Source organism: Apodemus sylvaticus, chromosome 2, assembly GCF_947179515.1.
Source record: "Apodemus sylvaticus chromosome 2, mApoSyl1.1, whole genome shotgun sequence".
Lineage (NCBI taxonomy): Eukaryota > Metazoa > Chordata > Mammalia > Rodentia > Muridae > Apodemus > Apodemus sylvaticus.
The window spans coordinates 64,798,649-64,824,545 of record NC_067473.1 but is presented as its reverse complement, the minus strand read 5'-3'; the positions used below and the strand labels follow the sequence as shown (position 1 = coordinate 64,824,545).

The 25,897-nt window shown below is 39.3% G+C and overlaps 3 protein-coding genes across 4 annotated transcripts; all 3 read right to left on the bottom strand.

Moving 5' to 3' along the window:
• Positions 1 to 4,140: 4,140 nt before the first annotated feature.
• Positions 4,141 to 5,034, bottom strand: Tas2r4 (taste 2 receptor member 4). Its single transcript, XM_052172479.1, has one exon. The coding sequence runs from the start codon at positions 5,032 to 5,034 to the stop codon at positions 4,141 to 4,143; it is 894 nt and encodes a 297-aa protein (XP_052028439.1).
• A 1,362-nt stretch (positions 5,035 to 6,396) lies between these two features.
• On the bottom strand, positions 6,397 to 12,261 carry Tas2r3 (taste 2 receptor member 3). Its single transcript, XM_052173518.1, has 2 exons — positions 12,241 to 12,261; positions 6,397 to 7,377 (listed from the first exon to the last, which is right to left on the bottom strand). Exons 1-2 carry the CDS (start codon positions 12,259 to 12,261, stop codon positions 6,397 to 6,399), a joined length of 1,002 nt encoding a protein of 333 aa, XP_052029478.1.
• A 2,783-nt stretch (positions 12,262 to 15,044) lies between these two features.
• Ssbp1 (single stranded DNA binding protein 1) lies at positions 15,045 to 24,600 on the bottom strand. 2 transcript variants are annotated; one of them, XM_052173519.1, is made up of 7 exons: positions 24,490 to 24,600; positions 23,838 to 23,900; positions 21,050 to 21,110; positions 19,829 to 19,969; positions 19,528 to 19,615; positions 18,272 to 18,360; positions 15,045 to 15,190 (listed from the first exon to the last, which is right to left on the bottom strand). In XM_052173519.1, exons 2-7 carry the CDS (start codon positions 23,859 to 23,861, stop codon positions 15,147 to 15,149), a joined length of 447 nt encoding a protein of 148 aa, XP_052029479.1. In that variant the 5' UTR covers positions 23,862 to 23,900; positions 24,490 to 24,600; the 3' UTR covers positions 15,045 to 15,146. The 2 variants fall into 2 exon arrangements, with proteins under 2 accessions (XP_052029479.1, XP_052029480.1); XM_052173520.1 differs by having other exon boundaries at positions 24,448 to 24,577.
• Positions 24,601 to 25,897: the final 1,297 nt, after the last annotated feature.

Here is a 25,897-nt window from a genome sequence, read left to right as displayed (position 1 = left end):
GAACTCAGATGTCCTTCAACAGAGGACTGGATATAGAAAATGTGATACATTTGTAAAATGGAGTACTTCTCAGCTATTAAAAGCTAGTAAAGCTATTAAACACTATTAAATTACTTCATGTAATTCTTAGGCAAATGGACAGAACTAGAAAATATCCAGTCACAAAAGAACACATATAGTATGCACTCATTGATAAGTGGATATTATCCCAAAAGTTCTGAATAGCCCAGATACAATTCACAGACTACAAGAAGGAAGACCAAAGTGTGGAGCAGAGAGTGAAGGAAAGGCTATCCAGAGACTACTCCACCTGGGGATCCATCCCATATACAGTCACCAAACTCATATACCATCTCAGATGCCAAGAAGTACTTGCTGTCAAGAGCCTGATACAGCTCTCCTGAAAGGTTCTGCCAGAGACTGACAAATACAGAGGCAAATGCTCACAGCCAACAATTGGACAGAGAACATGGTCCCCAATGGAGGAGTTACAGAAAGGACTGAAGGAGTTGAAGGGGTTTGCAACCTCTTAGGAATAACAACAATATCAATCCATCAGAGCCCCCAACACTCCCAGGAACTAAACCACCAACCAAGGAGTACACATGGAGGGACCCATGGCTCCAGCCACATATGTAGCAGAGGCTACCTTGTAGGGTATCAATAGAAGGAGAGGCCCTTGATCCTGTGAAAACTCAATGCCCCAGTGCAGGGGAATGCCAGGGCAGGAAGGCAGGAGTGGGTGGGGGGGAGCACCTTCATAGAAGCAGGAGCATGGGGCACGAGGGATGGGATAGGGAGTTCCTGGGGGGAACCAGGAAAGGGGATAACATTTGAAATGCAAATACATAAAATATCCAATAAAAAGAAAATAGAAATGTAAAAAAAGCAAATATATAATAAAAAAAGGAAAAAAAGAAAATGTCATCCTGAGTGATGAAACTCAGACACAAAAGAACACACATGGTATGTACTCATGGATAAGTGGACATTAGCCCAAAATCTGAAAATACCCACAGTACAACCCACAAACCAAATGGAGCTTAAGAAGAAGAAAGACCAAAGTATGGATGCTTCAATCCTACATAGAAGGGGGAACAAAATAATCACAGGAAGTATAGGGAGGGAGATACTTGAGAAGGAAAAAAGGTGGGGGAGGGAAAAAGAGGGGAAGGATCAGGTATTGGAAGAGACAGGAGAGAAGTACACAGGATCAGGAAATCGAATAGAAATATGTAGCAGTGGGGCATAAAGAACTGGAGGTAGCCCCTAAAGAGTCAAAGACACCAGGGAAGGGAGAAGCTCCCAGGACCCAAATGGGAATGACTTTAGCAAAAATATCCAACAAAGGGGAGAAAGAACCTGTATCAACCACCTCCAGTAGAAAGGTACGGCCTACAGTTCAGAAATGGGGCCCCACACCCATCTCAAAGTTGTTAACCCAGAAATGTTCGTGTCCAAAGGAAAGACAGGGACAAAAAATGCAACAGGGACTTGAGAAAAGCCTTTCCAGAAACCACCCCACCTAGGGATCCATCCCATCTGCAGACATCAAACCCTGACACTATTGCTAATGCCAAGAAATACTTGTTGACTGGAGCCTGGTATGGCTGTTCCCTGAGAGCTTCTACCAACAACTGACCAATACAGATGCAGAATTCACAGCCAACCATTGGACTGAGCCCGGGGACCCCAATAGAAGAGCTAGGGGAAGGACTGAAAGAACTGAAAGGGTTTGCAACCCCATAGGAAGAACGATATCAATTAACTGGACCACCCAGAACTCCCAGAGACTAAACCACCAACCAAAGAGTATACATGGAGGGACCCATGACTCCAGCTGCATATGTAGCTGAGGATAGCCTCATCTGACATCAGTGGGAGGGGAAGCTCTTGGTCCTATGGAGGCTTGATACTCCAGCATAGTGGGGTGCTAGTGCAGTGAGGCAGGAGTGGGTGAGTGGGTGGAAGAGCACCCTCATAGAGGCAAAGGGGAGGGGGGAGAATGGGGATGGGATGGGCAGTTTGTGGAGGGGTAACCTGGAAGTTGGGTATCTTTTGAAATGTAAATGAATAAAATTATTAATTAAAAAAGAATCTCCTGTCCATTAAAATTATGAATCATTAGCTAGATAGGATATATACTGTTTATCTGCATATATTTGGAAGTATATGTTTATCATAGGAAGTTGGTAAAATACAAAAATATTACTCAAAACTTCCAATATGAATTGGGGCTGTAGTTCAATGATTTAGAACTTAGTCAGTATAACCAAAGTTTTGGGTTTAATGCTAGCATTTTTAAAGAAAAGTCAACTTCCAACAGAAAAATAATTGCTGAATGCATGTTTATGTCTATTTACATATTTCCTTTTAGGCTTTTCTTCAGATGTACATATTTTTATAAAAATAGGAATAAAGCATATATGTGCTTTTGGTTTTACTTTACTTAACAAATATCATGTGTTTGTATTATAATATTGTAAGTAATTATATACTATTTTATCATTATATACTATTTTATCATAAATACATGAAGACATGTTATCACTAAAGCATAAAGTTACTTCATCAAAGTAACAGAATAAAGCAGCTCCTATTTTAATAAAAACAAACTATAGAGACACTGGTTTCTTCTGACACATCCTGGAATTTCGGCACAAACTTAGTTCAGAGGTGGTGGGGCAACCGTCCCGTGTCATGAACCATGGCACCAGCTCCAGGACAGTCAGCAACTCTGCCATGCCCAAGTGTTCTCCCTTAATGCATGGATCAGAATAGCTAAATATTCTAGCCCGTGGGCCAAAGGAAAAGAGAAAAAAGAAAAGGACAGTAGAGAGGAAGGGAATGAGTAATTCAGACATACTTAGAAATTACATACAGTACCTCCATTCATACCTCCTCCATATATTGGTCTTATAGCCCCAACATACAAATTCTGGACAGCTAACAGTTTCAATACCATGAAAAAGAAGGGAAAATTATATTGAGGGACTAATGAAATGCTCTGCTCTTCATTTATAGTTCTTATGGCGTAGATACTTTCAGCATTCCCTTTATAATATTAACATTATAACATGAAGAATACCTCTAGGTTTTATACCATTAATACCTGTTGGGTAATATTTAGTAGCTATCACAGTTAAGACTGTTGGGTTTAACAGGAAACGTCAGGTGATCTGGACATTGTGAATATTTATTTATTTTGAAATATATGAATACAACATAATTTGTTTTAACTATATAATTGTAAATAATGAATGCTCAATCCCCACATAACTTCTCAACACCCCCCATTAGATCATCCAAAACAACATCCTTCTGGACAGCTGTACAATGTAGAAACCAGCGAAATAAGCCCACCAAGTCCAGCACTCCCTACTAGTTCAATGCCTCTTGGTCTTCCCCTGAACTCTGCACCACAGGGTGTGGCTACCATGCTCTGTAAATCTTCACTCACAGTGTTACTCTCACTATTTGAATGAAACTTGCTTCTGTTCTAGGGCTGCCTCTCTAGATATCAAGATAGATTCTCTGAGTTTAAACCATTTTATTTGGATTGTTTACTATCAGTTCCTACCCATACCTATCAACTCTGATCCTTTCTGGATGAAGCCAAAAATTCAGTGCTAGGGTTGCTTGATAGTAGTAACTCAGCAAACATCAAGATCCTTTATCTGGCATGCCTAAAATACACTTTTTATTTTTCTCTGAAACCCTGCCCCCCCCATCTTTCCTTTTAGTGCTATCTTGCTATACTTTAAGCCGATCTCCTCTCAGTGACAGCTTAGCTATTGGAAATATCTTGTTCAGCTCAGGTGCAAATTCTCTAATCTGTGCTAACCAAGTACATCACAGTGTGGCCTTCATGACATTCCCTTGTACTTCAGCAGCTACTGAAACAGTATGGTGATTTCCATTGTCTACCATGAAAAATATATAAATGCTTCAATTTCTTACAGAAATGTGCTTTACTTTAAAATATTAGCCAAAAAATGCAGTATTGACCAAAATATAAGCACTCAGTCTCAGGGTCAGGATGGCAGATACAGGATCACTAAATTAAGTCCTTAGATCGCTGGGAAGTTTCTAATGCAACCAAACCATGAATTGATGCCGTCAATTACTAATGAAATTCTGCTATTTGTAGAAACAGAAAATCTTCTTTGCTTTAGCTTTCAGTTTATGATGTGTGATAATGATGAGGACAGAATGTCCCGGAGAGTAAGCAGCAGTAATAATCATGCTAACAGCCTGGACTCTCAGATTCTTCCTCATATAGGAAGGAAGATAGAGCAAGGCAGCAACTGAATATAGAATGTAGAGCACGAGGAAACAGACCATCAGCCTCATAGCGCCCACGTGAGCCTCCGTCTGGGGATTCCAAAAGCTAGTCGTGTTTCTCTGCATCTTCCGTACGTGCCGTCTCAAGGAATGTATTAACAAGGAAGCAAAGGTCACATTGAGCAAGAACTGTAAAAGTGAGCTCAGGATCAAAGAGACTGCTAATGTCAAGATGCCATCGTTGAGGTCAAATGATGTGTCATTTCTCCCAATTACGTGTTCGGAAAAACGAGACATCTGTGTGAGCACAAAATGTAGGAGAGTGGTAAAGGCTGAAATCAGAAGACAGGCCAGCAGCAGGCTGGTGGTCTTCGTAGAGATAGTCCGTTTCAACAGGAGAAACGCTGGGTGTTGGAAATTAGTAATCTTCACACAATACAAGCTGTTCAGAAAGGTCACTAACCAGAGACTGTTGGCATCCAGAAACTTCCAACACAACAGAAAAAATGTGGAAAAGTAGACTGACCTTCCAGTATTTGTAGCAATGCAGACAGTGTTGAGTAGGAGCAATGCCAGAGTCAGGAATCTAGTGAGGGCCAAGCTAAACAGGATCCTATCCGAAGAGGAGATTCGCTGACTTTTGACCCAAGTCTTATAAATTATCACTATAATAAATAGATTTGCAATGATTCCTATAAAATTAAAAACAACTGAGCCAGCAAACACAAACACATACAGTCCCCAGAGCATCTTTCCTCGTTTAGTGCCGATGAAAACAAACTGAAATAAGCAAGCAGGCACGGGATGCAGCGGGAAGGAGGTCTCCTTTTTATTTTCCAGTGTGGTAAACACGCCGTTTCTGGTCTAAGAGGCAGCTGCTTTTACTGAGATGCAAATCTTTCAAGGATTAAATTACTATTTCTTCACTCCTGTTCTTACTTTCTTAGACATGCCTAATTACATACAAGCTTAATTGAATCTAGAATCTGTTCCTCCAAGAGCAGAAAGACTAGTGGGTGTCATGGCAGATTCCAAGAACTTCAAACCCGAACCAGAGTGTTCTAGCCTGAGACTGTTTTAGTTTCTCAGCAGCCTTACTTTATAGAAATCACAGAATATGGTGGGGCTCCTCAAGCCTTGCTCTTCCCACCTCCCTTCCCTCCAATTTGTGTGTCCCCCATTTTCTCCAACTACACTTGTATCATGCCACTGCCGGTCCTTCACGCCGTCACACGAGATGCCGTCCCATGAGATGCTTTACCCAGTCTAAAACAGGAGGTTAGAGGAACGAGCCCCTCCTTCAGACATACCTTTTGTGGGACATGGTGAAGGGGACACAGCAGAGAAAGGGATTTGTGCCATAATCTGCCTGGGGTTCACCTAAGAAAAATGCCCACTCTTTAAAGGTTCCTTTATAAATATGGATTGATGCTTAGATCATTTGTGGTTACAATATTTCCCCTTAGGCATCAAAGTACTTGAATGTAAAATCCAGGGTAATTATTCAGTCACATTAGAAATCTACATTCAGGAATGCCATGTATCCTAGCTGACTATAATCACAAAGTTAAAAGAATTCTTCATGCTAATAATAATATTCATGAGAATAAATATTGTCATTGACTTGACAAAGGTACTTGATGACAATAAGTAAATCAATGTCTATTCTTCTCTTTAAATAATATTAACTAACCATCAAAGTGTATCTTGATGAGGGAAAAAATCACAAGAAAATTCATCTAAAGGACAAAAATGGAAAATTAAAAGAACTAAAATTCAAATCCACATCTATAGAAAAACCGTTTTTGACATCATAAAATGTCAGATAAAACTAATACACAGACTGGTTCTGCTTAAGTTAATGGTTATTAAAATATGTTCCATATCTGTATGGTGTTTTTACACAGGCAATTCCCAAAGGCTGTTGAGCCTGTCTAAATGATTCAAGGGAAAGAGGTCCTAAGAAGCATGATTTTCACCTCTAAGCCAGGTAGGATCAGGGGCAGAGCAGGCAGCAGCTCTATTGATGGTAAAGATTTATACCATGAAAGTCGGAAGGGTACCATATCTAAACCAGGCTGAAGAACTCTCCATCCTACAACCTCTGCTGTTTTACGAAGCCATGGGTCCCTTACATCCAGGCTTCAGATGGCCACACTCACATGGGAGTGTGGCCACAAATGTCTGCTTCAGCTTGTTGTTACATAAAATGAGAATAAATGAATCACCAGCAAGGTATGACATTGTAATTACCACTCCAATCATCCTGACAATCTTGGTTTCTGGTAGGAAACGACTGAATGACAAGATTATAAAGGAAAGAAAGTAGAATAGGAAGAATAAGAGAAAGGAAAGGATGATTCTCATAGCTCTTTTATGGGCCTCAGTACTCTGATCTCTGAAGCCAGTACTGTATTGCTGCATCTGCTGTGTGTGCTTCCCCAGAGAGAGAAGCAGCAGGAAGTAGGCAGCCAGGGAAACAATTAAGGAAGGAATCTTCCACAGATTCCCAAGAACATGCATCAGATTATATTCCTGTCTCTTCAGTCTGATGTATTCAGTTATATTTGGTGTGTCTTTGCTTCCAATGAGGGCAGAATAGATCTGAAATTCATTCATCAGAGACATGGTGCAGACACAGGATAAGAGCAGTGCGCCCCACAGCATCCCAACAACCACTCTAGACGCTCTCCTTTTGAGCCAGAGGAATGAGGGGTGGGAGAAGCTGGCTATTTTCAGGCAGTAGAAAACACTGAGGCAGGAGGTAAGGCAAATACTGAAGTGGTTTGTAAATGTCCAGAAAGCATCAATAAGCTGCATCATGGCCCCTGAGTCATGGGTATGGTACGAGAACACTATGATAAGGCTATCAATAAAGATGATCCACAGCAGAAAGAGCCTGAAGAGGGCCAAGCTGGAAATGATGAAGTCAGACAAAGAAATTTTCTTGCTCTTGAGCCAATAGCTGCCATTGATTGTCACAATGAAACCATTCACCAGATTTCCAAGAATAAACTCAGTGACAGTCAGGACCAGGAACACCCCTTCAATGAATCCCAACATATTAGAATGTAGGCCACCCTGATCCTTGTTCTGTTCATGAATCTCATCTCCTTGTTAATTTCATTTTTTTTTTTCTGAAATCCAGCTCCTCGTTACTTTACTGTACCTGTCTCTTCTGCGTGATTTAGTCTGTCTTACAGAACAGCTTTGTGAATCTGCTCTGGTTGTCCTCTTCACAGATGGCATAGACTGTGTCACTTCTATGATCTTAAATTCAGCAGCTCTTTGTTGAGATGCAAATAATGCCCAGTGTCACACGGACAAGGAAGATATCCAGATCACAAAGAATATGGAAGTCTGAGACTCAATTTCAGAGGGAGTGGCGTTGTGACTTGAATGCAAAGTATTCCCCATTTCATGTGTTTGAAAACAAAATCACCAGCTGGTGGCATTGTTTGGGAAGGTTATGGAAACCTTGGGAGGGAGAACCAGGCAAAGGTACATTACTGCTACTAGGGATGAGCTTTGAGATTTTATGCTGGCCCATTTCTGTTCTCTGCTTCCCACACTGTACAAAGGGCTGGCCTGCGGCTCCCCCTGGAACTGTATACCCAAATAAACCTTTTCACCCTTATAATGCTTTTGTCAAGATATTCTTTCACATGAACTACAGAAAAGTGGTGCTGGGAACCACCCAGAAGAAAAAGGTGACTGGGACCTAAAGGAAGCACAGACCTACCTGGAAGGTAAAGTCTTGTTTCTCTACAAAAAGGACAGACAGAAACATGGAAATGCCAGAATTCTACAACACTGGAAGAAGTTTATGTGCATGAAGTTCGATGTCACTGGTCTTAAAAATAAGTTCCTTTATTTAAAATTCCATGATCTCAACTCATGAAACTGTCATTTTAAATATTGTAAATAGGTCTCAATAGCCAAAAATTAATTTTGCATAAAGTACAATGATTCAATTTTTCTCCCTATTCCCAAATGAGCAACACATTTATCTGGCATCATGGGTTGGATAACCTATGCCATACCATTCATCTCCACATAAGCATGATCAATTTCTGGACTCTACTATATGTCACTACTTTGCTTTGTATCTACATCAATAGTACACTTTCTCATAGTAACCACACACACACACACACACACACACACACACACGAGAACAATAGCCTTAACTAGCAGAGCACAATTGCTTGTCAAAGCATTTCAAATTAGCTTGTCACATCTCCTCAAAGGATTTCTAGAAAATGATTTAATTTTTTCCATCTATACCAATAATGGAAATGTTTCCAATAAACATGATGTACTAGTGTTTTTAATGTGTTTCAATGAGGCTTTATAAAGCTTTTTTAAAGATCATTTAAGACTTGTATTCTGATATTCTTAGATGACATATTTTCAAAATCAACTTCTTCTGATGTTTAGAACTTGACACTTAAGTATTGCTTAATTTCCTGTAACTCATGATATTTACTTTCAAAGCAATGAGAATATTTGTGAACCACTTTCTCTTCATGATCTTAACACTCTTATAACAGTACTTGCTAGTCTTAGTACAAGTATGTTTAGTTAATCTTTCCATTTGAAAGGAAAATTTAGTATTTAACACAAACTTTGGGTATATCACATTTATTTATAAATCACAATAACAAGATTGATACACCATGGGGCCAGAGCTCAGCCTTCCAACTTCCAAAGTAAAAGGCAATGTCTGTTCTTCAAACTACCCATCTGCATTTTGTTCTGGCTGCCTGAGCAGATTAATAGCCCTACCAACCTAAAAGAAACTATTTATACTTAGGAAAGCCGCCCAACTCAGTTTTCTAATCTGCCATCTGCAAGGGAAATATGAAGACAATTCTTAACCTACCTGCTCCCTTAGGAGAGCTAAGGTTCCTTACTAGGAAAAGTTAGTGCTTAACTGACACCCCCTCCCTGAAAAAATAACCTGTTTAATCTGACTGCAAAGGGTCTGTGTATTTTTCACAGTCCAACTCCTTCCTCACATTTATCATAATCTGAATTGAAAATAATGTGGGATCAGTGATAAAGTCTTTCTTCAACTTACAAAATGTATCCAAAAAAAAAAGAAAAGCATACATTTGACAACTTATACGCACATAACGTGGATGTGTATGAATTTGTAAGGAAAATTTAACTACACACAAACACAAGAGGTTTATTTGTATCTCCCAAAGACTTAAGAGGCGGCCTGTCCAGGTATACTCTGGCAGTTCTGTCACCAAAGACTTGAGAGGCGGCCTGTCCAGGTATGCTCTGGCAGTTCTGTCACCAAAGACTTAAGAGGCGGCCTGTCCAGGTATGCTCTGGCAGTTCTGTCACCAAAGACTTAAGAGGCGGCCTGTCCAGGTATGCTCTGGCAGTTCTGTCACCACAGGCTCAGCTTCTTCCATCTTCCACCCTGCAGGGCACCTGCAGATGCGGCCATGTTCCCATCACAGAAAAGAAAGAAAAGGTCAAGGAATGAGAGTCTAGAGAAATACAAAGGGCACGTTTCCAAACAATTCATCTAAGGTGGCTCCTAAAAGCTTCACCAAATGACTTCTGCACATAATCACCTTCTGTCAAACCATAACCACAAAGAACAGGAACGTAGTATTAGAGTTGTGCCTGTTGTTATTTCAAACAAATACAAGTTCTGCGACTATATAAATAATGGGTGATAGGTAGTATATTAATCATGTTTGTGCTTTACATTCTAAGTAGCTTTGAATTCTCAGAGCCATATGGACCCAGAAAAGAAACTCTTTCCAGAGTTAATTCTTTGTTCTTTGCCTGGCTTAACTCTAGACTTTCTATAGATGTTCACCCTCTGAAGCCTGCTCCCACATCCAGAAATGCAATATCACTGTCTGCTACCCATCTGACAGGAAAAAGCTCCCAAAACCTACTTGCTTTTTCTCTTACAGCTATTTACTGTGCCAGTACTATATGTCAGGCAGAAGCTGTGTTTGTCTTGACTTTTTCATGTGTGTCATATGTGCAATGTACCTATGTATGCACAAGGGAGGCCGGAGGTCCACATTAGTTTCTCTTTCTATTGTTCTCTACCTTATTTTTTTAAATAAAGTCTCTCTCTGAACCTAGAGTTAACAAATTGGCTAATAAGGCCCCAGAACCTTCCTGCCTGTGCCTCCTAAGACTGGAATTATATGCATGTACAAATATACTGTGTTTTGTTTTGTTTTTGTTGTTGTTTTCTTTTTTAATGGGTTCTGGCCATCTGAACAGCAAGCACTTTACTCCCTGAGCTATTTCCCCAACCTTTCCTTGGATTGTTTTAAGCTACAGCAAACACAGAGTCTGACAGAAAACTATAGCACAATGTGTGGTGAATCCACCTGAATTCCAAATGCCCCTCAAGTCATTCCTTGTCTGCATCCTATCAACACTTGCAAGCACACTGCTGGTATTGCTTTACTCCTTCTAAAGCTATCCCAGTTCTTACCCCTAACTCTATTTTTGTTGTGCTCTCTCTTAACATACCTTGTTTTGAAGAGCTCCACATGGCTAAAGTTCTCTGCGAGTTTCTAAAGCCCAAGCCACCTTTTCTTGTCTTACCTTGTGGTGCCTGTCTTACCACTGTTCAAAGCTTTTAAGTGTCTGGACATCTGTACATGCTATTTCCTCTGGTAACCATGGCACTTGCTACTCTCTCACGGACTACTCCACATCAAATCACACCATCGTCTGCCTTGCTTCTGTGTTGGCCCTCACCATCCTAAATTATGAGTTCCTTTAACATATGGGTCTTGTTAAAAGACCTATATGGAGGTATGTATTGCAGCATTATATACAGCAGGTACCCAACTATGTGAAGTTTAAAATACCCAATGGCAGGTGGACATGAAAGATTAAAAACAACCATACTATACCACAACGTGGAATAAGTGGTCAGTTATTCAATGAAGTTAGTAACAATAAAGTCAAATAATAAACCACCCTGCAGTTAATATACTCAAGTCCCACATGAAACTTCCTAAGCAGTTGAATAACATGCTTTATTTAAAATAGCTACAACAGTAGCCACAATGTTCTGCACATTTTTCATTTATAATTTTAAGTCAAAAATATTGTGATATTTATTGTATTTTTCAAAGCAGGTCTATGAGGGAGGTACAACTATCCTTGTTTTACTCAAGAAAAACAAAGCAACCGAGGGCAGAAAATATTAAGTAACTGGTAAGTAGATCAAAGTTGTTGACTGTAAAGCCTTACCTTTGACAATTATTAATAGAGATCACCCTTTTGTTTTTCCTTTTAAAACAATACACAAAGCAGAGAAAGTTGATATAGCTTAAAAGCTGATATAGTTGATATACACTTTTATAGAAAAATAAATCCCTGTGGTCTAAAACACTACAGAAAGCAAATAATTGGCATTTTTTTTAAAAATCAAAAAATGATGCTTCAGTAACCACAGAAGTTACCCACTATTATTCTGTGTAGAGCTCTGAGGGGACAGAGAGGAAAACTGAGATATGAGAACAAACTTCAAGTCTACTGGTGCCTGGTAGTGAGCTTGAAAGCTCACTGAGCAGGCCTGACAATTTCAGTGCTTGGTTGGTCAACAGTGAAAGCGGAGGACACACTGAAGTTACTATGACCTGTAAGGAGACACCTGCCTCATACAAGCAAAGCAAGATCGTCGGAGAAGCCGGTAGAGGAACTGCGGCTTGTTTTCCTACAGGAACGAGAGGTGGAGTATTTCCTTCACTTGTGAGTCTCTCCCTATCTGATAGGGTTCACCCTATCATTTATTTCAAGTATATTAGGAAGCACACTATATGGGACACCCAGTTTAACCTGGGTGGCTGGAGCTACATCAGGCCAGTGGAATATGAGTATCAATGGAAGAAAGCTAAAAGTTCACCTACCTGCATTTAAAGTCCCACTGTATGGCTTGGGCATTGTTTTAACTTTTCTGTTTCTGAATTTCATCTGTAAAATGATACTGTCACTTTCTTCTTGGAAAACAGTTAGATGAGACAATAATAAAATGCGTTCAGCATAATACTTGACTCATGCAATGGTCTAAGAAGGCTGCCATCACTACGACTATGGTCAGTGTCTCAGTTGTTCCCATGTAACTTACTAACCCGAGAGAGCATTGCTCCTTTCTATAATTTGTCTTGCTGTTACTCCCACTAGCCTTCACAGCATAGAATGCAAATCCTGAAAGAAAGTAAGAAAAATGATCCTGCTCTCATTTCCATGTCAGTATTTCCATGCCAATGAATGACCATCACAGCGCGATGTCACTGTGCTAGGCTGAGCTAAGGAGGGACGAAGGCATAATCTCAGTAGAGGAGAAACCAATTTTAAACATTAACTGGTCTCTTTTGGGAACAAAGGAAATTTTCTTAATTTTCTTACTCAGCTATTACACTTAGCTTATATAGCCTGATGACCAATAACCAATCTCCCTGAAGAGCCTCAGAAACAACATGTTTGGTGTTTGAGGTTGTATGAGTTAATCACCCAGTCTGAGAATTGTAACAGAAGTGAACAGCGGGTCTCAGACTGGCCCATCTTTGAAGTGCAGCCCTCGGAGCCACGCACATGCTGTTACAGGTGAGTGAAGACAAGGTACCCGAGCATGAGACGCTAAGGAGCATATGGGGGGGGGGGGGGTGGACTCACTGCTTTCTTCATCGCTCCGGTATATGAAGTAGCACTGGCTGCACGATGTGCAGGAGTAACTACGGTCTAGAAAAGAGTGCCCCATCTTAAAATACATGCTCTGTTGTTAAAAGCACGCACACACGAGAAGTATAAAGTAAGGATCTACACACAATACTCTTACAGCTTATACAATCATAGCATTTGCCACTTCTCTTTCAGCCTTTTAAAGCAAGTATGTCCTCCTTACTTTTGAAAGTAATTTTTAAAAAATTGGATACCACCACACATGACATGTTTTCTCCTACTTTTCTAAGTAGTCATCTTTCTATTTAATATGGAATAAAAATATCACAACAACTGCAGGGCAGTTTTCTGCAAATTTAAGCCCCAATATAATCACATTAAAAACAGAAGCTTTAAGACCCCAAACCTGAATCACAAGTCCCTACAGTCTTAGTGCTGTTAGCTTCCACAAGTCTGCTCTGCGCCGGGTCAGGCTTGGGAGCAGTGAAGTTTCTCAGCAGATGGGCTGCATGGGATTAAGGCTCCAGCAAATCTGTGTCTGGGAATCGGCTGCAATCACGAGGAGGCAGAAGAGTCAGCTAAGGGAAGTGCTGCTGCCTCCACCTCTCAGCCTGTCAGAGACAGGGAGGGCAGGACACTCAGGAGTGGCTTTGGCATCTGGTTGGTTCTTGTACATGATGAGATTCTTTCAACTTCCACCTTGTTTAAATTTCACTCAGGAATACATACAACCTCTCACAATGTTTAAGATTATAACAGCTGCTTTAAAAGACATGAGAAATGCTCAAAACAGAATACTGTCCTACCAGATTCAACATGTAATCACAGAAAGATGTAGTATGTTGACCAATGATCCCAGTGGCAGAAAAAGTAGGCAGATAGGGAGGTCAGTAATTCTTCTGTCTCTGGGTAAGGATGGGGTAAAGCTAAGGAACTACTCCTTCCTTCAATACACTGTTACTACAGAAAGGCTGTTCAGGTATACAGGAAACACTTTAGAAAACAAGAGGCCACAACACTGAGCAGGGTTTCTGAACTTCTTAGAGTCCAACATAATCTAAACTTTCAAGGCAAGGAACAAACACATAGGCTGGGCTGGGGAGCAGGGGCTGGCAGAGCAGCATGGAACAAACAGAATGAGGAATTCCAGACACCAAACAAAGCAACAGACTTCTGGAAAGCTGCAGGCTGACTATGGATGGCTTGTACAAAATTTAAAAGAAAAAAGATATTCAAAAACTGAGTTTACATACTTTTTATTGGTAAATTACTAATAAATTTTCAATAAAATTAACTAAATATATCCAGACTCTCTAGGGAGGCAAAGTCTAAAATATTAAAAGATCCTTGAAGAAGGTATAGCTCAACGGGAGAGGGCCTGCCTGACATGACCATAGGTTTGATCCCCAGCACCACAGAAAGATCATTTCCAACCTTAAGCGCATGGAATAAACTTTGAAAAAGAGAACTGAGAGTAGTGTGGAAAGGAGGCCTTGAGTACCAGTAGAGGAACTGTGCCATCTGCAGTTATACTTCATTCGGGTCCTCAGTGTTGATAAGGTCTCATAAATACTATAGCAATACTACCAAGAAACAAAATATGAGGGTGGGTTAATTCTAAAACAGTTTAGAATGCTAACCAGTGTTCAGCAGTCTCCTTCAATTCCGGATCATTTTCCTGTCAGCACTGTACTAAGGGTCCAAACACACCAAGCAGAGTCAGTACTTGCCTATAAGTCTAGACATAGGTGAGAACATCAGTGTTTACATCTATGACAGACAGACTCCTGACACAAGGCTCTAAAGTAACCAGAGGTGAAACACCACAGGACAAGTGTGAAGCCGAAAAGGCTTTCCAAATGTATGCCCTGGCCCTGGCATACATAGTGGATCCTGTGAGAGTGTTACTTTGTACCTTTCTACAGAGAAACCACTCCTAAAAAAACAAGCAATTGGTAAGTACCATAAATGACAGGTTTAATACACACACACACACACACACACACATACACATACACACACACACACACACACACACACACTGAAGATATGTCAATCAAGAAAAATATTACCACTCATTTTATATAAAAATTTTAATTTTTATCTTTAAACTATAGACTATACATGATTTGCAAAGGAGACTGTACCAAACAATGATCAAAGAAGAATCATCCGTTCTATGCCTTTTCTTTCGTCTGGTCACTCAGAAATATAATGTTATCTGTAAAGAAACCAATGTGTAAGAGTCACTTTTTGAATGCTGTCTTCATTTCATTGATAATTCCCCTCTAACACAGAAATCCTTTAGTGGTATTACAAAATTTCAAAATAAGTAACTTTTGTTGTATTCATAAGAGGTACACAAGAGGAAATCAATCTATCAATCAATCAATCAATTCAACAGAAGAGGCTGCAACTGCTTATCCAACAATTCAGACTTCGTTAACAGGATGAGCCCATTAAGTTCTCCTCAGCAACAACTCACTGTAAACAAGGTATTGTGTAAATACTAGTAAGCACACCCTCACACAGGAGGATCAATTAACACATTCCACATCTACATGCTGCAAACATGTAGCAAACAAAGCACAAGAGCCAGCTTACAACTTAGCAACTACAAGTTTATTTGCTTTTAAAGGAAATAGATGCATAAGACTGAATTTCACATTCTGGCTGGGTGGTTGTATTGCACCTTTTTAATCCCAGCAGATAGGAGGCAGAGGCAGGTTGATCGCTAAGTTCAAAGCCAGCTTGATCTACAGAGCAAGTTCTAAGATAGCCAGGGCTAAGCAGAGAAATTCTGCCTCAAAAAAAGGAAGGAAGGAAGGAAGGAAGGAAGGAAGGAAGGAAGGAAGGAAGGAAGGAAGGAAGGAAGGAAGGAAGGAAGGAAGGAAGGAAGGAAGGAAGGAAGGAAGGAAGGAAGGAAGGAAGGAAGGAAGGAAGGAAGGAAGGAAAAAACAGAATTTCATATACTGATTTTTTGAGGGAAGTTTTAAGTATTACAAAGCAAGCATTTCAGCCGGGTGTTGGTGGTACATGCCTTTACCCAGCACTTGGGAGGCAGAGGCAGGCGGATTTCTGAGTTCAAGGCCAGCTTGGTCTACAGAGTGAGTTCCAGGACAGTCAGGGCTATACAGAGAAACCCTGTCTCGAAAAAACCAAAAAAAAAAAAAAGCAAGCATTTTTAATTCAAATAAAGAGTGGACATTGCTCTGACTATTTCAAAGAAAATCAGCTAAAAGCAACCAAAGATAAAGAGGTTAAGTAGCATTTCTTGGATAACTCCAAATATTTTATATTCTTTAGGAGTAATGGTCCCATCCTGTAATGAAATCTGAATTAGTGGACAAGCAGTTGCAGCCTGTTTTGTTGGATTGATTGATTAATTGATTGATCAACTGATTGTCTCTTGTCTACCTCTTATGAATAAAACAAAAATTATTTAACTAAAATTATCTAAAAGATAGTTAATAGTAACAATTACTTCAAGACACTTCATTACTATACAGGATTAGAATGGAATCACTGTCAAAATCCAAGAGTGCCATCTACTGGTGTGTTTCGCTTTAAAGGTCAAATATGACCGCTAAGTGAAAAAATAGTATAGAGATAGGAGATAAATAGGAGTCAATAAAAAAAAGGATAAACAATAACAACAACAGAAAATAATTTAGGATGCTAAATATATTTTTAAATCACTTTATATTTGCTAGTGTTTGCAACATGAGAAAGAAGACTAGTTTTTAGATTATGTTAATATACAATAAACAAAACCAATTATATAATCAGAAAAAAAAATCAAATAGGTTTCTTCAAACATCACTGAATGCTATTCAGTTTTTCTGTGAACCATAAATAAATAGTCAACTGACCACACCAGTAACAACTATGATAAGAAAAAAGAAAATTGTGAACAATGTGAAATGTTTCTCAAACTACCTTAATTTGGTAAAAACTCAAAATTCAAATAATATAGCTGTCTATAAATCTGGCTCATAATGGAACACAAATAGAGATTAAAAATATCTACATTGGCTTTCAAAGTCAATATATTTTCTAAAAATATTACTATTAGGAAAACAAAGTGACTATTGCTTTAGAAAATATAATTTACCAATATTATTGGAACAAAGGGAAAGAAAAGGGTTCTTAAAAAGCATATAGATTATACGAAAGCTGGAGTAATCCAGGGAAGAGTGGATACAATGACATCTATTTTTTAAAGTAAAAATGCCATGATAATCCCAACACTAGGTGAAATAAAAATGTTACAAAAACGCCTTTTCTGTCAGCAAACAATGTCACTTCCAATTGATCCTGGAAGAGGAAAAAGCAGCCAACGAACCAATCCAACCATTAGTGACAGCCATTCTCTCTACTCACAGACTTCAGAAACAAACAATCTATAAGATATCACTTCACTATAGCCTATCTCAGGAGTTCATAAACACTAAGAAATTTCAGTAAGATTTTTTTCACTCCTATCTACAGAACAGGTTTCTAGGTGTTTATAACAAAAACAAATAAGTAAATTGAAGCTTAACTCATAATTTTAGCAACTTATTCAAGAAATAATAAAATATGGCTATCTCATTGAAAGATGAATTTTAATAACATTTTAATTTTCATGTTAACATATTAAAATCTCTTAAGCAGGTACTTTTTAAAAATGGTATCAAATTGATAAGGTATCATTGCATTAATCTACATATAATTTAATACGAAAAAACATTTAAGTTATATATATAAAGATATATAAACAGCTATATATATATAAACAGCTATTTTGTTCTCAAAATTCTTCTAAAACTTTAGAGGTTTGAACTCTTATATTGCTTTATATGTAGTACATGTTGTTTTGTATTTTGTTTAAAAACCAGTTTTTAAATTTCAAATGAAGGTTGCTGCACCTTCAGTTTCAAAGCTTTGAAAAAATCTCAAATTCTTAACATCCCAGTTCTGCAACTGTCTTGGTATATACACTTCTTGTACAGCCAAAGTGTTTTTAAGAGACATGAAGATTCAATTCTTTCAAGTTAACAGTATGAACTACAGGAGCTCGATGCTATTATACTCTATGCAGAGCTCCGCCTGACTAAGCGTGTGAGTAGACAGAGAGCCTTTTATAGGAATAAATGAAAGTGGACAGCATTAGCAAACAGTAAAAGGAAAAGTATGGAAGTCCTCTGGGGAGTTTCCTGCAGTGCTGCCATCACGGGTACTTAGAGGCCCAGTGAAAGGCCTGTAACAAGCAAGCCTTTCAATGAACAACAAGAAACACTGTGTACCACGAGCTTCTTACCAGCTATGATTGTTGTTGCTTGCCGCCTCACATTGTTTTTATCCATGTATTCACCATAGTCCACTTTCCCTTCCACAAATATACGAGCCCTGATATAAAGAAATGCACAGTCTTTAGTCTGTAGGTTCTAATCCTGCCTTTCGAGGTTGTCAGGACATGGGTAGCAAATACAAGCTGAAGGTAAAACAACTGCACTTTACTAAACACGTTTTCAATTTCAAAATTAAAAGTACTGAAACACAGTGCACAATCTAGTTAAGAAGGACAATTACCCAGGCATGGTAGTACCTTCTCATAATCCAATGGACAGGAAGCTAAAGCCAGAGGACAGGAAGTTTTAGGCCCACCTGGGCACCTCAGTGAGGCCCTGCCTCAAATGTAAAACTTTATATTATATAAAGTATGGGAGATATAATTCAGTGATACAGCACTCACCTAGCATATACAAAGCACTGGGTTCAATTTCTAGTTTGTCTGTCTGTCTGTCTGTCTGTCTGTCTGTCTGTCTCTCTCTCTCTCTCTCACACACACACACACACACACACACACACACACTGAAACAGTTAACCTTTTCCTTCAAATAGCCTGTGTTTATGTGTCTTCACATATCCATACATACATAAAGGTGTGTAATTACTGCAAAGAAATTGAAATTCTAGTCACTTCAAAAATTATTTCTCATGAAATATTTTAGTTCCATGAATAAGTATACTTCTAAACATAAAAAGCACATTCACAAAAACATTCTTTTGTTACTCAATGCATTCAGAAAAGACACTTGCAATACATAATTAACCTAAGCATTCCAAATGGGAATTACTGGGTCTAAAAAAAAAATTATCAAATATAAAATAACTACTGTGAAAGCTACTATAATAACTTAGCACATCAGACATCAAATAGTCCAGATTCTCTAAATACATTATGTGGTTGCTCAGAGGCCTGACATGGCCCCCACGATCCCTGGTCCCAGGGCCACAGGATGTCCTACAGACAAACGTTGTAGATGCTTTACAAAAAGCAGCTACAGCTGTAGCATGAATGGCTATACAGTATCTTGCCTCATTCATTTCTATTTATGTACAGATGCTGTTTGCCCTAACTTGCCAGCGGGCTAAAACCAGAGACTTTTTGTGACTATGACATTAAGGAATAAATACATATTAATGTCAGCACTTAGGGGAAAGGCAGACAAGAGAACACTTGTTACCAACTCTTCTGGCCATTCAATCCACAAGATCCTTTCTCTAACTTACCCCTTTTTCACATACTGATACGCTACATCTCTGAGGCCTGGTCGGAACACTGATATTCTGTGCCATGTCGTCTTTTGACTGACGTCACCTAAACCACCAGATACAGCAAATGGGGTTATGAATGCCAGCAGGTAACACAAATGCCAAAATACAGAACATGTCTCGGGGGGAAAAAGCTTACAATTTCTAAAAAACAGAACAGAACTAATGAAGGCAGACTATCTATATTTTTAATATTAGGTAAGCAATAATAATGTCTACTTACTGTTGATAAATAGCAACTGGAGCCTCTTACACTCACCCATTTGGTATACTTCACTGTCCCCTGATCGCCACATCTCATTTGTTGCTAGAGAAAATATCGTGACTGGGTTTTTTCCTTCCACCTGTCTCATGACAGGGTCCTGACCTACTCGTCCAAGTAACTGAACACGATTCAGAGCTGAAATACAAAGCAGAGATGAAATGACTGACAACCATCTGATGACTAAGTATATGCATCCTGAAAACTTGGTTCTCTGCACTTTAACTTCCAGTGTGACGGAATCTGGAGGTGACTGCTGTGTAGGAGATTAGGTTTAGATAAGATTATGAAGGTGAATCCTCTGTGTCCTTATAGGAAAGAAAAAAGGTCAGCATTCTAACCATCCCACTACTGCAAGACAAAAGTTGACAGGGCAACTATCCGCAAACCAGTAAGTTGTGCCTGACAGGTAATGCAGACATGCTGACAGACTGGTCTTAAAGAAGAAAGAAATAAGTATCTCTATTGCTTAAGCCAGCCCTGTTCTATTCATGCAGGACAGTTATACAGGATAAACACACACCTGAAATTGACAGAAATATCCAGAGAATGAACAACTACAAATAGTGCTTCAACATTAATCTTTGCTTTATGAAAAACTCAAGCTACAGAAGAAGATCAACCAATTAAGTTAAAAAAGACAATAAAGGAAGTCTGGAGGGGAGAAAGGACTGACAAGAAAGCAGAGAGCCAAAAGCAGCCCTACAGGACAAACTGAATACGCTCTACTCTTCTGGCTCCTTCTCATTCTCTGGCTTGGTCTGTCCTCACCTGTGTCTCTCTATAACCATCCCAGGAAAACTGCCTCCTTCCTTTTTCTCTGCACTGCCCTTGAGGCAGCTTCCCTTCCTGCTCTGTTCTCATAAGAGTTGGGCATATCCTATTCTATCAAATCTTTCTGCTTCACTTTGTCTGCTAGTCAATAAGACATCACTTTCAAACATGGGTGCTTCCTTCTACAAATTAATTTAACCTTCATTGTTTGCAATTAAAGAGCAGGTCTATATTCCAGCCAGAGAGATTAAAGGTATGTGCTAAGGCCGAGTCACACTGCAACTAGAAATGTTTTTTTCTTTAGTAAATTACACAATCTCAGGATCCACAGTGTGATCAAATATCCTGCAATGCATGGCTAAACATAGTCCACCAGTTCTACAGTACTTGAGAATGGTAGCAGAGCATTATAAAACATTGTAAACTTAGAAATCTGGTACTTACATCGCTCAAGAACCAAAGTGCTGGCTACTTCAGACTCATGTCTTACAAGCTGATGGAATACCTAAAGGAGAACAAACAAGTAACACGACTTCAAACTTTTCAGAAACGAGAAATACAAATAGAAGATCTACTCATATTCATTCACCATTTAATGAACAGTTCCTACAAGTTCCAAAAAAGGATAGCAAAGGAGAATAAGAAATCAGTGCTTTCTAATGAATGTAGTTATAAATCAACTAAGTAAACATAAAAAGCAATGATCGAGCGTTATGATACTTAGCAATCCATCTGTGTATAGCATCACTCAAAATTGTAGGCAATAAGAATCTATTATTTAAATAATAACAAACATACATTTGTTGTTTATCTTTTTCACATCGAAACAAGCACTATGGGTAAAAACTTACAAGGTCTATAATACATTTTTTCCTGTCTAGTTGTTCAAAATTTATAAGGAAATGGACATCTCAAATGACTGGCCTAGAATGTTTCATTTAAAAATGAGCAAAGACGATGAATAACATTGATTTCTTGAGGGGCCCCGCAAAAGGCCAACAGCTTCTACAGTGAGCTTGCTGCAGTGGAAAGCGTCATTCCTTCAGGAGATCCAGGGAGTGCAAATAACACGGTTCAAAGGTATGACTATTAAGTCATGATTAGTGAAAAAGAATGCAGCACTTAATATGCTAAGCAAATTGCACTTTTACCATTTATTCCTGAACTAACTATAGACACGAAGTCAAATTACTCTTATCATAGATCCAAGGAAAATTAAGCCCAGAGATTCCTGCACTTGTCCAGGAAACTAGGAATTAAGTGGTAATTTATGACTCACAACTCCAGGCTGTCTGACACTAAGGTTGTTTTTCCAACTTGCCCTCTGCTGTCTTAAAGGCATTCTGTTCTATGGTTACTATCCAGTTAAGAAGAGTATGCATCACTACACTCAAGAGTTCAGAGAGCTAGACATGTTCTAAGAGAGAAACATTACCTACATGGCACCATTGTTAATATAGCAGGCAGGAATCTGCCAAATGGGAAAGAAAGGGATTGGTAAGCCAAAGAATTTTTTAGAACAAGCAACAGAAAGAAAACAGTTTTTTTTCAGGACACTTCAGGAGGCAGCTGACAGTTAATAGGACTCCCAAGCACTTGGGCTTCAGGCAGTGCTGAGAGTGATGCTGTCTGGTTTTAAGTTCCCACTCTGCTAGTGAGTTAGAGAGTTAGAACTTCTCACTCACTCACTTTGAAGGCAGTTCTATGGAATGTAATTCCTACCACGTAAGAAGGGTCATTTCATCTGGCTGTTACTCAGGCCTGTGAGGCTGCTGTGTACATAATTTCCAGTTATGCAATTTCTCCATGCAAATGAGGGCAGAGCCAGACTACAACTCTGAGGTGTCAGGTGATCACATTATGATTTCTAGACCTAGCTTTTTAAAAGTTCCAATAGAGACCTGTTTCCTTCCCTGGTCTTTTAATACTGGCCTTCTCTCTCCATACCACTCAAATGAACACCTTTTCCTGGAATGATTTTAGCTATATAATACTATCACCAAGTGTAGATAGAAAAATAAGATGTTATGCCAGGCAGTGGTGGCACATGCCTTTAATCCCAGCACTTGGGAGGCAGAGGCAGGTGGATTTCTGAGTTTGAGGCCAGCCTGGTCTATAGAGTGAGTTCCAGGACAGCCTGGGTTACACAGAGAAACCTTGTCTCAACCCCCACCCCACCCCCCCCAAAAAAGATATTATTTATAATACTGGATCAAACTGCTAATCAGTTGAGCCAGAGCTCATTAAATTTTATAAAATAATAATATGCCTCATCTTAGGAACACACACAAATCATAACGTAGAAAAGAAGAAATAGGGAAAGGACTATTTAATTTCAATACTCTCAAAATGCAAACTTACTTCACATTTGGTTTTAAAGATACTATAGTATGACTTCAATTTTAAAAGGCTCAGAGCATGTATAGATTAAAGTAGGGAACTAAGGATAGATCAACTTGAGAGTAGGATGGGGAAGACAACAGACTTTTATAATGGATTTGACTCATTAGTCTTAGGAGGAGGAGGAGAAGAATCAATGAGAGATTTTACATTAGTAGAATTTACAAGACTTGGTACCCACGGGCCACAATGAGGAAAAAGAGTAATAGAGACCTGGCCAGAGTAGAGGACACCAGTCTAGATTGCAGAATGGTAATGGATTTGTGGCAAGAAGTGAGCTCTGCTCTCTGGATAGCAAAATTGGAGTGCAGAGACGGGCCAGAGGTCAGAAAAGGAACCAGAGCCATATGGGAAAATGATAGAAGCCAGGTGTGGTGGTGCAAGCCTGAGACACCAGCGCTGAGAAAGTAGAGGCAGGAGGATCATGGTTCTTGGTCATCTCGCTTAACAGTGAGTTTCAAGATTGCCTGAACTATATGAGTTGCTGTCTCAAAAACAAAACCAAAAAAAAAAAAAAAAAAAAAAAAAAAAAAAAAACCGTGAATGAATGCACACTCTGATCTAAGCACAGGAAACAAACACTTATTAAATTAATATGTACTTCCTATGTGAATACATTTAAAAATCATTTTTGATTCAGTAAACATTATGAGCATCATAAAAAAAATCCATCCTGAGTCTTCCCTATCAAATAAATACATTTAACATGACAGATAGGCTTAAGAATCTTGTGCTTATGTATGCAAAATAGGAAAAAAACAAAACCAAAACAAAATATGGCTATAGACTATGAAACCACAGTTGCGCACTCACTAATGTAGAAAGTGACTACCTGTAACACAGGTCTTCGAAACATGGCTTCGGTTTTTCTTACAACCTAATCTTTAGGCTTTTCCTAAAGGAAAGAAAGAGAAAAAAGATGAATCAAAAACTACAGTGTACATTAAGAACACACAGGTGCTCTAGTCCTAAATACTAGGTGCATCCAACTTCATATGCTCCAAATTTGCAACCACATCGTTGCACATTTGGGGACTTCCTCTTTCCTTTTAAAAGACAAAAAAACCGAACGAGACAAAAGAAACTTTGTGGTCTCAACTAACTGCTCTGTTCAATAACTAGCAGAAAGGGGGGAGGGGGGAACTGATTTCACTTCCAATCTACTATCTGCTAAAATTTCTTTACAACATAAGTTGTTTCAGACAATTTTCCTAACTTGTTCTGTTACTCAAACCCCTAAAATTGTCTCTACAAATAGTAAGGGCATAATAAACACTGCTACGAAAGGGCTCGAATCAGTGCCTTCGTTCCCGTTAGCACTGAGTAAGCCCGGCTCCCCAGCCTCGCCGCAGGGATAAGCGGGTGCTTTTCCCCTAAAGTGGCACTCGCGGGCAGCACAGCGAACAGCGGGGACACTCGGACTCCAGCGAGGTGCCGCACACCTCCTCCCCAGGGCCGCACGCGCCCGTGCTCTCCCGACATACAACTTTGTCTTAGCCTTCTCTCCTCCTTCATCTGACGCGCAGAACCCGACCGCCAGCAGCTGGCTTCCGGCGCACGGAGTGCGCTAAGCTCGCAATACGCGTGGGACAACAGGAAGTCTATGATGTGCGCTGTTGAAATGCCGCCGGCGGATGGCTCGGGAAACGTGACCCTCAACTTAGAAGTGCCGGAAACCTCTTTCCAGGCAGAAGTGGGTGGATCAGCGATGCCACCTGTGGATAAATAGTTTTAGGGTTTTTTTGTTTTGTTTTGTTTTTTAATTTTATTTTGTTTGGCCGTTGGTTTTTTTGTTTGTTTTGCTTTTTTCCTGATCGCCACCCTCACTCCGGTAGTGGCCTCTCACTGGGTAACCAAACTCTGCCTCAGAACTATATTCCCAGCCTGGGAGAGGGAGTGAGGTAGGTGAAATAAAACACATTTGAGCCCCTGGAGAACTAAAACCGACGCAGGTCTCCTAATGCAGTACGGCTGGAGAATTAAGGGCTGTCAAAACTCGGTGATCTGGATATGTTAAGTCAAAATTATTTCCAGAAATGCATGAGGAGCAAAATATTTAACATCTCTGTAAAGTACAGGTCCCAAACTGTGCCTAAGGCACAAGGAGAATGGGTCACTCTGTTATGTAATTTTATATACTTTTTTCCTAAAACATTAAAAGTTGATGAAATTTCAAAACATTTTAAAGAAGTATTAAAAGTCAAAACATTGCTTTATTTTAAAACAAAGTAAAGTGTAATTAAGATTTTACTTGTAAGCTTTAATGGATAGAAACTGATCAGTATTTTTAGGGGTTTTTTTGTTTGTTTGTTTGTTTTGGGGTTTTTTTTTAACCATTTCATGCTTCAATTCCACATCTTTGGCAATTATTCTAGATGGAGGAGCTTTAAAAAAAATAATAATAATACACTGTCTCGCTGTGTATCCCTGGCTGGTCTGAAATTTGAATCTCGTGTAGACCTGACCAGACCAGACTGGTCTCTAACTCCCAGAGATTCCCCTTGCCTCTACCTCCCTAGTGCTGTGATTAAAGGCATGTAGCACCACATCCAGCACCTAGTGACAGTCTTACAATTTCAATTAACTTTAGCTTATTGATCTTGTCTTTGGTATTACTGTGTTCATAGTAAAATTTCTTAGTTTTAACATTTACAAAATGCTGCATTGAGACATCTTTTATTTTGATTGATGAATTTCTTTTACTCCTTTAAATCCTACATTGTTTACCTTAATTCTGGCCCTAGAGAAGCAACACATGTATGAGTGCTACAGATTAAAGAACCCAAGGCAGCTAGATGCAGTGGGGCACCATGTGCCCAGCTTCTGTCAGTGCCCAGTGTTGGTGGACGGAAGGGAACTCCAAACCATTCAGACACACACATTGCCTCCGCA